Raw genomic sequence first — 17,300 nt, forward strand, 5'->3', positions numbered from 1 at the left:
GCATCTCCAACTTCACACTTAGCTGCAGTGAAGTAGCCCTGCAGGCAGGCCGACTTCAACGAACCACTAGTGGTATCATCATTAAAATCCTGCTGAAGGTCACCATGGTAACCGCCTGCTGAGGCCTCACTGCTGCACTCCGCATCTCCTAATCAGCTACCATGTGAAATGCAAATTCAGACAGTCTGAAAATTAGTCAAGAAGAATAGGGGATGAGGATGCAGATATGTGAAATATTCATGTGCTTCATGGAAAAAAGAAGACAGCATGAATGACACAACAAAGAAAGGCCCCTGACATTCTTGCTATCATTTTGCATTATTGTTCACACCCTACTCTATTTCTGGGCTGAGAGTTCTGAAGTTGGTTTTGTGAAATGCCATATTTATATTCTATACCCAAAATAGTAATTAAAAATGGCTAACAGAAGAGCATTAACACCAAATAAAGATAATACCTCTAAATTACCACTGCTGCCTTTTAAGAGTGTATTCTAATTACCTAAATACAAATGCCATGAGGCAATAAAATAGGCATCATTGATTATCAGTATCAAAACTATAAGAAGAAAACATACGAAACAGAAATGCTTTAAATATGGTTTAAAAAATTCTTTGGAGATATTTATTATTCAAGTTACACAGACTGAAATTTCCCTACACAATACTAAGACCAGATGCTGGTTCATTTCTTTCACAATAGAAAGACTGACAGGATTACCTAATAAATGAACATTCTAATTGTTTTACATTTTCCTTTGCTCCTTTCCATGTTCCTGGGGCAAAATATCTGTTGCTCATAAGGTAAGATGTCCTAATGAGAGACACTGCTTTCTCTGGGTGGGGCCCAGATACACAGTCCAAAAAGAACTTAAGTGACCACATCTTAGTTGACCTGAGAGTCCATTTCTGTATGCTTCCTCCATAAATACAGATGCAACCAGGATGTGTTAGGGTAAGACCAGAGATGCTTTATTCAATGGAGAACTGGATCCTGGCTAGTGCCCAAACAAGTCCTTTAAGTGGGTTACCAAGGCAAGCAAGGATTCAGATCTCAGAAATGTTGAAAAATTCTGTTCTATCCATAGCTAGCCTCAATCAACCTGCTTATCTATGGTACTGACTGTTGCATTAAGGCAATCAGAGGACAGGTATCACCAGAGGGGAAGAACAAAACTTAAAAGTACAAGGTTAAGACAGGGGGCTCCAAGATGTGTGTTTCAAAATTCTGAAAACACGGATGGGAGGGGAACTCTACTACACCAGAGGGCTGTAATGTCTGCTGGTCTGGATGGTGAGAATGAGGGCTGAGCATGCAGAGAGGGGTCACCCGGGGCGATGTCAGGGTCACCAGACATGCTCAGTAACTAGAGCCCGGAGTGGGCACTGGCCAGTCCCTTCTCTGACCCGTCCACTGTAGCCAGCCACTATTCCCATCACACCTAGGACGTGACCAGTTTTATGTCACATGTTGCATTGTGTCCACTTCTCATGAAGATGCCAGTCAACTGGCAGCAGGAAACTGAAAAGTGCTGCTTCCCTCATGTGTGCTAGTCATCGAATTTCTGGGTTAGGCCAAATTCCGTAACCAAACATGAACATTGTAAAGTGAACAAGAGACACATGGACTGAGTGGGACTTACTTCTTCCGAGTAGTGATCTGAAGGAAGAGGTGGGTAGTCGCACTGCTCTATCTTCTTACACAGTGAGTATAAATTCATCTTGTCACCATAGAAAGGACTCTGTAGTGCAGCCATCTGAAAAACGTCCCCAATGAAACTGATAGAGTGACACAGTAACTCGACACGGTCATTTCAGCAAGTACATTACACTGGGGTGGCAAATAATTATAAATATGTTAAATAAAGCTATCTGGTCATTTTAATTTTCAAGCAAATCCTTTTCTGAGGATTATGAAGTATGAAGAATCTTTTTTCAACTTTTGGTTATGTAATTTTTGCAACATTTAAAAATTCCCTAAAATGAAGACATTTAAGCATATATTCTGTGGGAAAGGTTATTTTGAGAAGGGGGGAGAAGAAATTTGAATATTATAACTGACCTCAAATAGTTAACAATGAATTAGAACTTCTTTGACAATGTCTCAAAAACACTAAATATGTTCAAGAAGTCTACAAGTCACATAGGTATAATTCAAGGCATCCAAATGAGACTCTTATGCAGAAAAACATGACTCAGAGGATGAACAACATTTAAAAACAGACATTATTGAATTTAAATTTATTTTAAGACAAGGTCCTAACTTGACATTTAAAGTTCAAGCAAATGCTGTGGTAAGCAGGGTTACAAACTAAAAAATTCAATTTAAAATGTTCACATCCTGTTCAGAACCTTCTGAATCTTTGAACCGCAGCAACCAAGGATCCAACATGGAGCGCCAGGCGGCCCAAAGCCAGTCACCCTTTTCTACATGTGCTAATAAGTTTGATTTTGGAAGGACAATGTGTACATTCCCCAGACAGGCAGAGTGTGGGTGAAACACGCTGGTCCGTGCTGTGCTACTCAGTGAGCGTCAGTGGGGACAGGACAAGCTGAAAATGGCTCTCATCTGTCTTCTGTGCTCCAGACAGGGTTTAACTCCTTCAGAACCTTGGCCAGGAGAACAGGCACAGCAACCCAGGCCTGGAAAGCAGCTCAATGAACTGGCAACTAGCCTATATTTAATATAAAACCTACAGAAACCTATACAGAACCACCAAGGAACAGCTGTTCCACATGGCAAGAAAAGCAATAAAAAGAAATTTAAATCTCTCCCAAAACAAAAAAACACACCACTAAAGAGGAAACTTCTAAAGAAGGAACTATAATATTTTAAAATTCAAAATTCATAATAAATAGAACGTTCAAAGTTCCATTTTAAAAAATATGTTGTGTATATAAACTATAATCCCCTTACTTTGTAAAAACCTTAAGTAATATACACATATTCATTATCATATGCTAGGAGTTCATTATACTACTTTTGTCTCAATACTGCAGAGTGTTAAAAAAAAAAAAAAAAAAAAAACCTGAATGTCCCCTAAGGAGTTAAACAGGAATAGTATATTTTCATGCATCTCCTGCTTTGACAGATGAAAAATGTCAACTGTCCTGTTTTTATTTTCAAGCTTTTGCACTATTCATCTGGTTCATTAGTGCATCTCGATGCTGCCCCTGACAGCTGCTCGCCCTCTCCTCCCAGCAGCTGAATTTTTCAGGCTAATTTGATCCTCCACACTGAGACGATCGCTAGAATGATTGACTTGCTCCCTGACCTCCAGGGTCTGACTTTCCTGATTAGTATTCTGGGGGTGTCGGAGGGACGAAAGCCCACTGTCTGTCTTCGGGGCTGGTGGCAGCTCTCTTTTTTTTTGAACTGTAAGCCACCAACCTACAACCCTGGAAGGATGCAATTGCTGCGCCGAACAATAAAGGAAATGTGTAAAACCCACTTTTCCATGTAAAGGTCCGTGTAGCAAAAGCTCAGCGTCTTGATTTTAATTAGTAAAGTCTACTTTGTTGCATATCAATTAAAACTGCACTGCTAGGGTTTTTTTTTAAATAAAGGTTTCAGAACTATTTGAAAGTCTAATTTTCTGAGTTTAAAATACGTTTTCAGAAAAAGCTCCCTACTCTTCATTGTTAGCAGAAATCTCTTAGTAGGTTACAATATAAAAAAAAAATCTATATGATGTTATGGGCAATTTTTTAAAGCTACATCAACAGATATTTCTATTAACATTACATTCAAATGTAACTGAAAAGATATAACACATAAATTATATCTTTACACAAATTCTAGTTCTTGCATAGAGGAGTTGAGGAAATGCTTTAAGGTGAAACTATTGTTAGCATGATACTTCCACTAGAGTCATGAAAATACACAACTCATGAATGTAGAAATGGCCAAAGAAATAACTTTTACATTAATGATCAGTTTAACAGTGCATAAAAATTGGACCTTGTCTCTCAAAGACAAATTTACTCCAATTTTGACTCAGTTTGCTAGCCCTAAAAGCATTATGCAATCTTGCCCCCCAAACACTAATCAGCTCAACTCAGTAATTTTTATTGATAAACTTAATCTTATTATTGGGAACTTATCACTTTCTTTTAGGTATTTAAATGAAAAAAAAGTCATTTGGATATATTAGCTTATAGCCTAAAGGACTCCAATGTTACCAAACAGGTAAACATCTTAGAGATACAAAATGACCAATTTTAAAATTAGAGGAACTGTATTATCAAGCTGATTCTTTCAACACTACACCAATTCGCAGAATGTAAGACAGTGAGTGAAAATACCTTTTCATTCCATTTGTAAATGAAAATCATTTTGTCACATCCCCATTTCATAAAATTCCATAAAGAAAATAGAGAAGATTTTACTTGCGCAATCATGCTTTGATTTGGAGTAGTCATTAGTGATATTAGTAGGAAGACTATAAACAATCTCAGCTGCCTGAAATTAACTGGAATCCGCAGTCAGTAAAACAACAAAAGATCATAATATAAATTAGAAAAGGCACCTCCCACTTCCAAGTAATGGTGGCACTGTGAAAACTGATGATCTCTTTTTCTACTCACTTAAGTCACAAGGACAAAGAAACAAACAAACAAAAAAGAAATATTCTGGTTTCTCCCTATCCACATTATATTTCCTTACTGAGATAGTGTTGTACTTACTGGGCATATTCATTTTATTAAAATAAGGGTAGATTGATTTCATTTAATAGCTTTGGATCAGTCTGTTTTCCTGCCAGCTGATAAAATAAGAAAACAATAGTCACTAACTTGAGATACTCTTCAATGCTGTTGCTCTATAAAATGGTATGAGAGGTGTTCATTAATAGTATGTTCTCTTCTCTTTCAAATTATTCCACAGCAGTACTTCTAGAGACTGGACTTACATAATTCCATCTTCCTTTGAAAAGAACAGGAGAGTCCTTCCCTGAGCTTTGCCAATACAAATTATGACTCCTGAAACCCACCTTAACTGATACCCTATAAGAATTATCCATTTGTATACTATCCTTAAAGCTGAATAACAGGTGAAACAAAACAGTGATAAATCTACTTCATTATTAACTTTCCTGAAGTGCACTAAACAAGCTTTTCCACAGATGCTCAAATACCTACTTTATTAACATGAAAGTTCTTATTTAGAAAAATAACATTCTCACCAAGAAGCATTGAAAATTAGTGAGAAAAAGTTAATGTGTAGAGGTCTACTGTTATTAAATTCAGCGATAAAAAGCTACTACCTCGACACATGAATTCTTCCTGATTTAAAAGCAGAGTTTAAGCGTGATGCAGGAAAGGTATGTACTGCAAGGACAGGACAAGCAAGCGTCATGCATCGCTGTGAGGGATTTACCAGCCCTTCCTACCTCATACAGAAGGCAGCCAAGAGACCAGATGTCAGACTTGAAGTTGTATCCATTTTCATGTATTCTCTCTGGAGACATGTAATAAGGGGTACCCACTGAAAACACACAACAAGTACAACATGGAGTATGAACATGGAAATGAAGCTGGCAGAAAACCCCCACAATTTTCTGTTAAAAAACAGTATCACTAAATATTGACTAAGATGGCAAAACTCTTTTGAGAACGTTCTGAAGTATTTAATACCCTCTTTACTCCTTCACTATTATAAATAAAGTGCACTGATACCTATACCATAATAAAAAAGGCTATGGTGTTTTAACCTGAAGGTATTCTGCTTTGATCAATATAGTTAGAATTTAAGGAGTATCACTAAAGGAGGGGGGGAGGGGGAGAGGAATCCTAACAACAACAAAAACCCACCTAAAAGATTCACAGTGGCTTTATGTTTTTAAAACATAGCTTTTGTATCCCAAATAATTAAACATGATAACTTAAACAATTTACTTTAAGCCAATAGCTGTGCAGGGCTGAATCAGAAGAATGTGTGCAACATTAGTTGTACTTGCTAGCCTTTACAGAAGCATCCTTGAGGACACAGTCCTGGCTCCTACTCTACAAATGTGCTACCTTGGTTATCCCACTGGAACGCAGAAACACCAGCACAAGGCTAAGTGACACCACTCACATTCCAGAAACGTTCTAAGCTCCTCCTACTACTGAGACCATTTTTAGAGGCTTAAGTCGTTTTTAAGGTACGCAGTACTAAAATACTACGACATTTTTCTCTTTTTATAGCTATTTTTAAAAGTATCAATATTGTTTAAAAATAAGCAAAAGTATTTTGCACAGTAAAAAACATTTAATTGGCATTCAAGTGAACATCAATTCAAGTTTAATGGCTATAGGCTTACCATTAGCAGCCTTAGGTTTTTGCCTAACAGAAAGTCAAAATCTAGACACAATATTTAGGAATCTTATCTACGAGGAAATGGCTGCTACCCATGAAAAAAGAACATTCTGCTTTGTCTAGTAATTTTCAAGAACTTTCCAGGTATGTACTATAAACCTTAATGAGACTAACTCTCAATACTAAACAAGGCTTTTACAGACAGTAAAGAGCCACATCAGTAATGAAAGCACTTCCCTCACAGGCAGCAGTCAGTTCTCCAAAAGAATGAAGTTATAACCTAATGCTTGCATGAAAACGATCCCAGGCTAACACTGAAAACACCATAGACCACATTTCCAAGCAAGGCTACCAGCTCTCCATTTACACTAGTTATGAATACATTGGTCAGAGTGGGCCAGAGAGAAGTATTCATGACAGGAGGGAAAGGGGAGCTCACAAGCACACCTAAACAAAATCTGAGCTCTTCAGTCAGGAAGTTAAGGACACAAATTTAATTGTAGTGTTCTCCTTGAGACACAAATTTACCAATTTCAAGCAGTGTCAGGAAGACACAGAAAAGGCCAGGTGGAAAGCACTGTTACTGCACGAAGCTATCTAGCTTGGGAGTCCTGACCGCTTTCTCTAGCGGTTTGCATCAGCAATACCAAGGACTGGAAGCCGTTACAGCATCTCTCCACTAAGGAAGGAAGATAGGTAGTGTTGGAATAATGAGCGGGCTCTGCAGAGACTCCTGGTTTCAGGACATAAAGCAAGTGACTGGCAGAGAGGAATGTGCACAGAGGCTTCGCAGAATCCACAGGGGGCAGCTGAAAACACTGAGGCTTGAAGGTTCAGAGTTTACCCAAAGCAAAGGTAATTTTAACCAGGAGCTCGGGGAAGCCTGCTGATACATTAGGGGTTTGGTATGAGTGCGAAAGATTGATGATAGGGAAACGGAAGAACAAATGCTAGCATTTTACAGAGATTAGCCCCAGCATAACACCTTAACTGCAACACCAACTGAACTCACCGCCACGGCCCACAAGTGAAGGGAGCAGAAAAAGAGTCATCATGCATTCTAAACTAACTTAACACAGACAAGATTCCAATGTGCAAAAAAAAAGCCTTTTGTAGTGCACTGCTGGAGGTCATCGTGAAAGGTGACACACTCAGTGCTGCTATTTTAAGCCTAGACATGACACTCCCTCATATGATAAAGAACGAACACACTTACCCTGTATGTACATGTTTTGTTGCAATGTGCACACTACAGGGGTCCTCCATACCTCTGAGTATGTAAAGCTAAGTATGTTACTCACCTCTTGATCGACACGTTTCCAAAACTGTCATTATATAAGAAGTAGCACTCTGCACTCCAGATAACAACTGGGAAGATTCATAATTAACTGCCAAGCACAGGCAGGCCTAAGAGACGGGGGGTAGTTGTACAACCTCCCTCTGACATGCTCCCTGGTGCCCTCCACTCTGGACCCAGCCCTTCCGCTGACTGACACTGAGCAAAGACATTCAACACCACCACAGTAGAAGCTGATTCGTCTTTACCCCTCTCACTCTAGCACAGCGGCCCAAAGTTTCCAAGCTCAGGAAGATGTACAATGAATGCATCCAGTGCGGTGATATGTTTTCAACATCTCAAATCTAATGAAGATATAATCATGTCCTAAAGTCCCTTTAAGAAAAAAAAAAAATCCATGACAGCTATGCCTAGGATTACTGTTGCTTAAAGAATGTTGTGACTTCATTTAACAGCTACATAAGAGTTGTGGAGAGAGACAATGAGACATTAAAGCCATCTGCAAATTACTGCACACTTGAAGGATGAGAAATCCCACTTCCTGTCCCAGGCTTTACAGAGGAAGGCAAAATAGGACCACACTTTGCAATAACTTATACACACACCATTTCAGCCTCCAGACACGAGTCAAAGTGAGTAAGAAATGGATAATACTATGTAAAACAAGAAAGGCTTGACATGAAAGGAAAACTGCCACCACTGAAAGTGTTATCTGACCTTTCTTTAATCTATATTAACACTGCATTAAACTCTACTAAAGCAAGTCAGTCATTCAAAGGCAATAGTATTTTTATGACATTCTATGAAATATACTGTTTATATGGTATATGCTTTGTAAACAAATGCATTCTAAAATTTATTCTGAATAAAATGAAGACCAATTTATAGTATGGTCAAGAGAGCCAACAAATTCTGCTGAGAGACTTCTGTTGGGGAAGATATGGCTAAATTAATCACATTTAGTAGAACAGGCCACACATAGAATCTTTTCAACATTTTGGCCAAAAACTTAGCACTTTAATCCCTGCAAAAACTTGAATATGGAAAAAAAGGATGACTAAAGAATCTGGATATACAGCTAGACTTCAATTGTTTCTTCATGTCCTTTTAAACGAAGGAGGCAAAGCAAAACTAGTCATGGGTGAGGAAGTCTCTCCCATCTTCCCCTGAACCGCAGCCAGGCTGGGTAACTTCTCCTCCATCTACTTCCTCCTCTGTGAGCCAGAGGAAACCATCGGAGACCCTTTGTGCTCTCAAATTCGACAGCACTACAACTGTGTGTAACACTATATGGAAAATTAAATGAAATCAATAATAAATGCTTAATCTATTATTTAGGCCAGAGTGTTCTAAATCAGAGAATACAAACTAGCAAAGTCAACTCAGAAATACAGTCTCCTTAGAACAAGTGCAAAATAGAGAAAAGAAGGCTTTGAACATGCCTTGTTGGGGAAATTAAGAGAGACAAGTCATCTCAGGCTTCAGTGTGATGAAAATATACACACAAAGAGACAATAGTATTTTCATTTTTTCCTTTATACTAATTAGTCAACCATAAATTACATTGGCAGACTAAACAGAGACTCTATTTCACAGTGAGTAGTATTATTATCTGGTGTCAATATGGAATAGCTAAATGGTGATCAACGCTTCTTCGGTAGAGAACATTTAAAAAACATTACATGCCACTTCTTAAGCACACTTGATAACATTGAGAGGCTTCAATGGTGCCAAAGAGAAAGCTCAGCATCTTCTACTGCTGTTTGTTATTCTGCTCTAGGCACTGCAATGAATGCACCATGTGTATTACTTTAGTAAATTTTAACAAATGTCTATCAGAACGTACCTCATGGCATACACTGTTCTAGGTGCTAGGAAGACAAAAATAAAGAAGACAAGTCCTTGATCATGGGAAATGCCCAACCTAGCAAAACAGGCACTATTTTTTTTAATTTTTTATTATATAGGTGATGTACACAAGGGTTATAGTCATATAAGTCAGGTAAAGAGCATTATTTCTTTTTATACATTGTCCAAGTTTTTTCTTTCCATCATATGCACAAGTTGTAAAGTTCATTTTCAACATAGTGTCCAGTGAGTACTATTGCTGCATTTGTTCACCTAAAACAAGCGCTACTGAGCGAAAGCTAGATAGGACATGCTATTATGTTGCTTTAGAAAAGAATCAGATAAGTGACCAACCATCTCACAACTGGTAAAGTGTGGACCTGGAAGCCAAACCCAAGAAGTTCTGCACTTAGGAGACAGTTATTTCATTAAACTCGACTACTACACAATGACTAGAGAGTAGCGATAGCATTCCAAACTCAGCAGCAGAGAAAATGTCTAAAAGTGAAAAGGCAGAAATGAAGGTCCTGGTTCCAGGGACTACACATGAAAATTATGCTACTCTGCAGCTACTCTGACTGTTTTAAATAAACACTTGTAATGGCGGCTGAGAGGTTATATGTGCACAGTTTAAAATTAGGTAATAGCTTCTTACTGGAGCAATTATTTAAGCCAAGAAAGACTGAAAGTTAAAAATAACTCACTGAAAGCCGCCTCAGAGCTGACTGAACATATGCTGCCTTAGCAGCTCCACGCCACCTTGAACAATGAAGGGGAAAAGCCAAAGACAGACCCACAGTGAGGTGCCTGGGAAAGGTGTGGGAAAAACAAGTGTGTGACCACAGGTGGCACCTGGCACCAAAGACGGAACAGTTTCATGCCTGGCCCAAGAACACTCATTTTCCACACTGCAATCAGAGAATGCATCACACTTGGAAATAGTGTGGGGACCACGGATTGTACACTCAGGAGACTCCAGTGTGAAAATTCTGATATCTAGCTTGAAGGAGGGTCCATGCATTGACTCCGCTGGCAGCGTCACCAAGCCAGAGAACCATTTGTCTCACTGTGAAGATAAACAGGAGTTCAAGCAATCCATGACAACACGGCATAATTTCTCCCAAAGGCTTATTTGTCTAGCTACCGGATCAATATCAGAGCATTGTAGTTAAATTTCTTTAAAAAGAAAAAATGTGTTCCACTTACAAGATGTAGAACAAATACAAGAACAAAATTTACACATGTATATGCAAAAAGAATATTCTCTAGCTTCTGCCTGCTGGGGATACTATGGAAGACAGTAAAAAGCCACACCCTGTGTGTTGCTCCTGTGTGCTGCTCCCTTCATGAGCACAAGCAGCCACAGAGAAAGCGCCTCAGTACACACGTCCACAAACACAGCTTAGTGTTAGCCAGAGGCTGTCCTTGCACAGCAAGCTTTCCTTGCACACCCTCCTCCCCAAGTGAGGTATAGATGTCTTTAGAACATATTACGTGGTAAGACTTCACAGCAGAGTAATTTCCCTAATTGCCTCTTATTAAAATTACCGTTCACCCTTCCTACGTCCCAGGCTGAAATGGAGTAGTCGCGCAAGCTGCATGAGTGCTAGGAAAATGAGAAGCCCTTCTGGATTATACTTTTCCATGTAATTTTTAAACTATCAAAACGCCCTACACTGAAATCATTAAGCCGTTCTTCCGTTCTAACTTTTGAACACTTGCACGCAACGAGGCTGCAAGACATAAACGGACATAAACGACTCTGCAGCTGTCAAGTCTACTGCAAGGATGTGCCAGGCAGAATGCTGGCCCTGGGATCTTTGCTTCCTGCTGCTATGCTTGCTTAGATTATAGTACACAGCAAGGGATTTGCGGATATAAAGCTTCAGACCTTAAAACAGAAATTATCCTAGCTGGTCAGCGAGAGAAGCAACAGAGGGCAGGAATGATTTGAAGTTTAAAAATCACTGGCTTTGACTGTTTCAAAGTTTGAGACTGCTAGCTTTGAAAATGAAGGAAGAGAGCCCCCAAAGCCTAGGAAATGGGGCAGCCTTTAGGCTTTAGTGAGGAAACAGGAAATGGCCTTATGCCACCAGAAACCATAATTCTGCCAATAACCTAAACGTAAACAAATAGTTCTCCCCTACTGAATGCTAGAGTACTGAAGACTCCCCAGGTCCTGAGGTTAGCCACGGGAGGGCAATATTAAGACTTCTGGTCTACAGAATTGCAAAACAATCCATTTCTGTCATTTATCACACCAAACAGGTAGTAATGTGCTTGAGTAGTGATAGGAAATTAATCCTCTCGTGTTGACTCCTGCATGGCATGGGGCAGCGAAGCGCAGATCAATGTATAAGAACCATGCCAGGACTCAGGGCAACAGGGAAGGCTGAGGGTTCAAAACACATTTGACTTCTAAGAGCTCACTGGATCACTGAGACAGGGCCTGGCTCTCAGTTTTCTTTTCTTCAGAAGAGAATAGGTGAGTGAGTAGAACCAATCACTCACCATAGGAATAATATGACAAATGAACTCTTTGTGATTGACTGATATAATTCTTAAGTAATCACACTACCAAGTCTACTGAATTAGGGATACAAAATAGAAAGCAGTGAAGACGGTAGGTGGCAGTTAGTCTAAAGTTAGTGTTTGAAACTAGGAGAGTAAAAATGTTTAGTTAAAATATTTTAAGTTGACAGACATACAGACCTTATCATGTGGTACCGCTGTGAATATACTGATCCAGAAAAAAGAAATCTCATTAAGCATTCTGGATTTAAAGGTAATCTCTGCACCCAGAATTTCCCAATTCCCACACTCTCTAAGACTTCACCTGGCTTCCACTTCCTAAGACCTACCCTCCATCCCGTAAAGACAGTTTAGATTATTCTTGGTTGTACTAGCTACAAATATTCCACAAAAGGAGGGGAAAGGACACAAAGAATACTAAATCAATCAATCAATCTGAAATGAGGTAGTTTTCCTTTCTTTCTGGGCATGAACAGGACTCTTTCATTTCTCCCTGAACAGATGAGAGAATGACATCTCCCCACCCCCAGAGACAGGCACTGCTAGATGTAGAGGAAGAAGCAGGACTAGAAGTCGATGTTACATTCAAGCAGTTTAGTGACGAGCCAGTAAGCGATTCTGTGCAACCTTCCCCTCATGGAATCACAAAAAGGTGACTGCCTGAAATGCCAGGTCACCCTCTGGAGGGAGGACTGCTCTCCTGAAAATCAACACAGGCCCACAAATGACTCTGGGTGACAAGAGATACTTTCCTGACGAGCAATGGACTTTTGTTTTTGGTTTGTTGGTATTTTGTTCTGCAATATAATTTCACTCATACTTAACATTTAAATTTATCCTTTATAACAAATAAATAAATAAATTTATCCTTTATGGTATCCTGTCTTTAAGCTCCATTGATTCAAATAAATATTTATTAATTGAGCTGTGTATGCCCCTTTTGGCATCTGAATTATACCAGGGAACTAACATCACAAAGCTTTTTGTCATGAAGGTTGTCTTAGTTGGAACATGCAGACAACAAGTATGCAGTAAAAGCTACACAGGTTGTTAGAAGTTTGAGAGTCCTAAGTAGGGGAGAGGGAGATGACAAGAGGAGATCAGGAACTCTGGAGATGGACTGGGAGTGGAGGGTCATGCAAAGTACTGAACAGAATGATCCTCATTTCCCAGTCTCCAGTATCTACCTGTAAGACAACACTGACAGCAGGAAACTGCTTAGAACTGTAAAGTACTATACACAGACTCACCATCACCACTGATATTGTTGATACTTAGTTGCAATAGTAGATTCACGTGTCATTATGATTGGAAATAGAGTCTGATATGATTTGACTAGAAATCATAATGCACATTTGGGTTATATAAAACTGTCATTTTATGCTGAAATAGTCAAAGTAGGAAAATATTTGATCTCTTAGCAAGCAGCATCTGAGTTGGAATATTTACATATATTGAAAGGGACTTGAAAGTGGGTACAAAACAGAAATGCACCAAAAGTATATTCTGCTGTTTATGACAATACAAATGCTGTGTTCCAATTCCATAGGATTAGTTTCTAGTTAGAAGAGTTACTTCTTCAGTCAAAGGTGCTGGTGGACGGAATGGCATGATAGCAGATTTCTGTATCCTACACGTCTTGTTGCTATTTTTCGTCTTGTTTTATTTTTCAAATCTTGAAGCAGCAAGAGCTTTCAAATACAGAAAGAAAATATATACTTTCCTATGTTAGCTGCTAAGCAATATGAGAAAAGAAGAATAAGATTATTCCAGATGGAATAACTAATCAGAAAAGTTAAAGGAAGTATCTAAGAGAACTAATCATTCTCTAGCATGGTAACAAATCATCATAGCTCTGTGTTGCTTCACATTTAACCAGTTCCTCCCACACAAGGTCAGCTCCCTGAAGAAAGGATGCTGTCTTGCTCAGGCTACCTTCCTCATCTACCTAGAGCAACATCTGGGTAACACAGGCAGTGAAACTGACCTCTGAGTTAAACAAATGAGAAAAATGCCACAAGGTACTGATCAAGTGGAAAACTAAAACGTGTGAGATAGCGAACTCATACTAGAGAGCCACAAACCTTCTCTCTCTCCTCCTGCTATACAGCCCATTTACCTCTCTAAACTTCACCACCTCAGCTCTAGTCACCTGCAGAGTCACATCTGTACAGATCTTAGGAGTTGAATGATCTGCAGACTGCAAAGAACTACAACAGACATCATCAACCACCTGCAGAACCCAGGGAGCACTATGTGACTGAGGTATGTTTGACCAACAAACAATCTACACTTGAACTAAAGCATGCCTAGAAATAGGATAGGAAGTGAGAAATAAACAGCATAAAAGCACTATAGGCCTAGATCAATGCTTTCCAAATTGCAGGTCATGCATTCATTATTGAATTGTGACATCAACTTACTGTTTTTAGGGAAATGAAATAAAGCAGAGTGGACCTCAGAATGAAGAAACAGTTATGTGAGATTTCTGCTTCTGTTATACAAGCCAATGTTCCTGTGGGGCCACCATACTGTTGGGGCTTATCTTGAAGAAATGTAAAAGTTACTGAGCCCGGCTCAGAAATCTCATTTCAAGGGAAAGCATCGTAATTCTGAAGAAGATGATTCAGGTAACAAGTCTGACAATGAATATGAAAGAAAACAAGGCAAAATTGATATGAAATATATATAATACCTACATGAATCTCCTTAGTCACGCCTCCCATCCAAAATCAGTATGAAAATCACTAAATGAAAATCTTAAGTAACAAAGGGAAGATGAGAGCACAGAAAGCACAGAAAACAAAGAACCAAGAATCACAGATCACAGCTCGGATAAACCTTTATTCTGCGGTATGCCAGAACACCGAAAGAAACAGACAACAAGTGGACACAGAAGAACCTGAAAGCAGTGGTCAATTCGGGGCCTTTTTAACCTCCAAGGCTGATGAAAGTTCCTGGCTGTCTTCGATTTACATCCTGTTAACTCCCTTCATTAAAACCTTGTCAAAGCTTGCCAACGATCCTAGGAACACAATGTGAATTCCTCTTAAACCTAGCCCTGCCTCTCTCCTTTTAGCTGTTCCAGAAAACCTTCCGCAGGCAGGCAAAGCTATCCATCAGCCATCCTGAGACACCTCTCACATTCCAGGCCATTTTACAGCCACATCTTTTGACCCTTTAGATCTCGGTTCAAACACCACTTCCTCAGAGGCCTGCCCCAGCTTACCCCTGCTGAAGGAGTTCCCCTACTAGTCATTCTCTAGCATGCTAACAAATCATCTTATTTCTCTATTTGCTTCACAATTATCTATTTTTTCCCACACAAGGTCAGCTCCCTGAAGAAAGAGACCTCTCTTGCTCAAGCTCTCTCCCCTGTCTCCCTAGAACAGCATCTGGTTAACACAGGTGGTGAAGCTGACCTTTGAGCGAATCAATTCAGGTGTTTTAGCAGAATGAGTAAGTGGCAGAGGGAGAGCCCTCCTCATCTCCTCTTCCTGTAGCCGCCGCACCACAACAACACTAACTTAACATTAATACAGTGCATTAGATTACATTTTCACACTCATAAGTTAGGGACTTGTTAAAGATCAATTAAGCATTAAGAGATAAACATAGGATGGTTATTTACCATATTTCTATTTTCACAATTCTAGCAGCTGAGTTTGAGAAAGTTAATAAATGACTTATCAAGGTCTTGGAGAGCAATATGCACACAAATTCAGGTGTGCTGCCTCCTGTTCAGAACACCACGCTATTCTCAGGATGAGACAAAGCAAAAGGAAAAACATAATGAGGTGGGGAGGAATGGCCAGTACAAGTGCAGTGTGAATAAACATTAGAGGACCAAACTTCAGAGGCCTGGAGGCTAGGCCAACAAATGTCACGAAGTTCTTCAGGAAACAAGGAACTACCAATGACTTAGAGAAAGGTAACATAATCAAGAAGGATGTAAGAGAAATATGCAGAATGGATTAAAGAATACTAGAACAAAAAGAGGGTTCTTTCTTTGTCCATGCTATTATGTAATTATGAGTTAAGGCAGTGAAATGCAAAGTAGACATACTGTAAGCTATCATGTGGTGTTAACAAGGAGCCAATACAAATAATAAATAGAAGGGCTCTTTTCCCACTTTGAGGATCTGCCACAGTTTGACTATTCAGCCCTCATCAGATTAACAATGGTAGCTTTTAACCCGTGCATTGAAGAATTATTACTATGCTATGTTGTCATACTTTTCAGAACTAGTTTTAAAAACTGGAAAATGATCAGCCATACTACTTTATCTGTTGCAAAAGTTATGGCAGAACTACAGATTTCACTATGTGTTGATTTGTCTATCATGAATTCACATGATATAAAAATGCAAAATCAAGACAATAGAAAAATTCCAAAGACTTGCCAATTTCTTGAAGATTGGTAATAATATTCTAGAAGTACATATTCCAGTTAATGAATTATAAGAAGTTAGTACTATTTGATTTGATTTCTGTACTTTCTCTCTATAGTTCATATATAATATACATATAGTGCATATGTATCTATATATATATGAGAAACCAATGTAAAAATATATCTTTGCATTGTAAATTAAATTCCTGAAAACATCTCCAGGACAGACCTTATTTTAAGAAAAACTTAATGTTTCTTTATAAACTAATATATATATCTCATTTATTTAGAATTTCACAAAATTAGGTTCTCTGTTCTACAGTAACCATAATCATGTTGATTTAATAGCAAACATTACAAACCCTCACTATAGTATAGTATTGGTGGGTGTTCAGGAGACATTCTCTTTTAGAAGCATCTCTTCATCATGCTGTTCTACCTCGACAAGTGGACAGAAAGAAGGCTCCATGGCAACAGTAAAAACCAGATTGGCCACCATTTTTTGTTTAAATTAGTGCCTGCCGGAGTGCCCAAGCACCATCTTATCTGTGGGGCTCCACTCAGGACATCATCGTTCGTTTTAATGGTTTTATTAAGACTATATGGGATTGTATGTATCTTTGTAACTATGACCAACATAAATTTTTTTTAAAGTCCTAAATGAAGTACGCCATGGCTCTCACCTAAAGAATGCGCAGCTGTGGTTTTGGAGCTGAAAAACCGACCGAGCCCAAGATCTCCCAGCTTCACCACCCCAGTGGCTGTGATGAACACGTTAGCTGGTTTTATGTCTGTGAATAAACAAAGACACAGGTGAAAGATCATGCAACCGCAGGAACGATAAACTTCATTTCATAGTAGCATTTTACATGCAGCATTAACATTAAAGTTTGAATTTTAAACCAATTACTTCAGTTTGAATAATTACATCAA

General features: G+C 38.9%; 1 protein-coding gene across 5 annotated transcripts in view; it reads right to left on the reverse strand.

Annotated features, from left to right (window-relative positions):
- The window catches only part of Nek7 (NIMA related kinase 7), a 124,995-nt gene that overhangs the window by 14,559 nt on the left and 93,136 nt on the right, over window positions 1-17,300 (reverse strand). For all 5 annotated transcript variants that reach the window (XM_070041883.1, XM_070041884.1, XM_070041885.1 and 2 more), the window contains exons 7-9: window positions 17,051-17,158; window positions 5,390-5,484; window positions 1,643-1,756 (exon numbers count right to left, since the gene is read on the reverse strand). In XM_070041883.1, the coding sequence (XP_069897984.1) occupies window positions 1,643-1,756; window positions 5,390-5,484; window positions 17,051-17,158 (317 nt within the window). The remainder of the gene's footprint in view (window positions 1-1,642; window positions 1,757-5,389; window positions 5,485-17,050; window positions 17,159-17,300) is intronic.

This window comes from Dipodomys merriami, unplaced genomic scaffold (assembly GCF_024711535.1).
Source record: "Dipodomys merriami isolate MVZ:Mamm:240054 unplaced genomic scaffold, mDipMer1.0.p SCAF_31, whole genome shotgun sequence".
Taxonomy (NCBI): Eukaryota; Metazoa; Chordata; class Mammalia; order Rodentia; family Heteromyidae; genus Dipodomys; species Dipodomys merriami.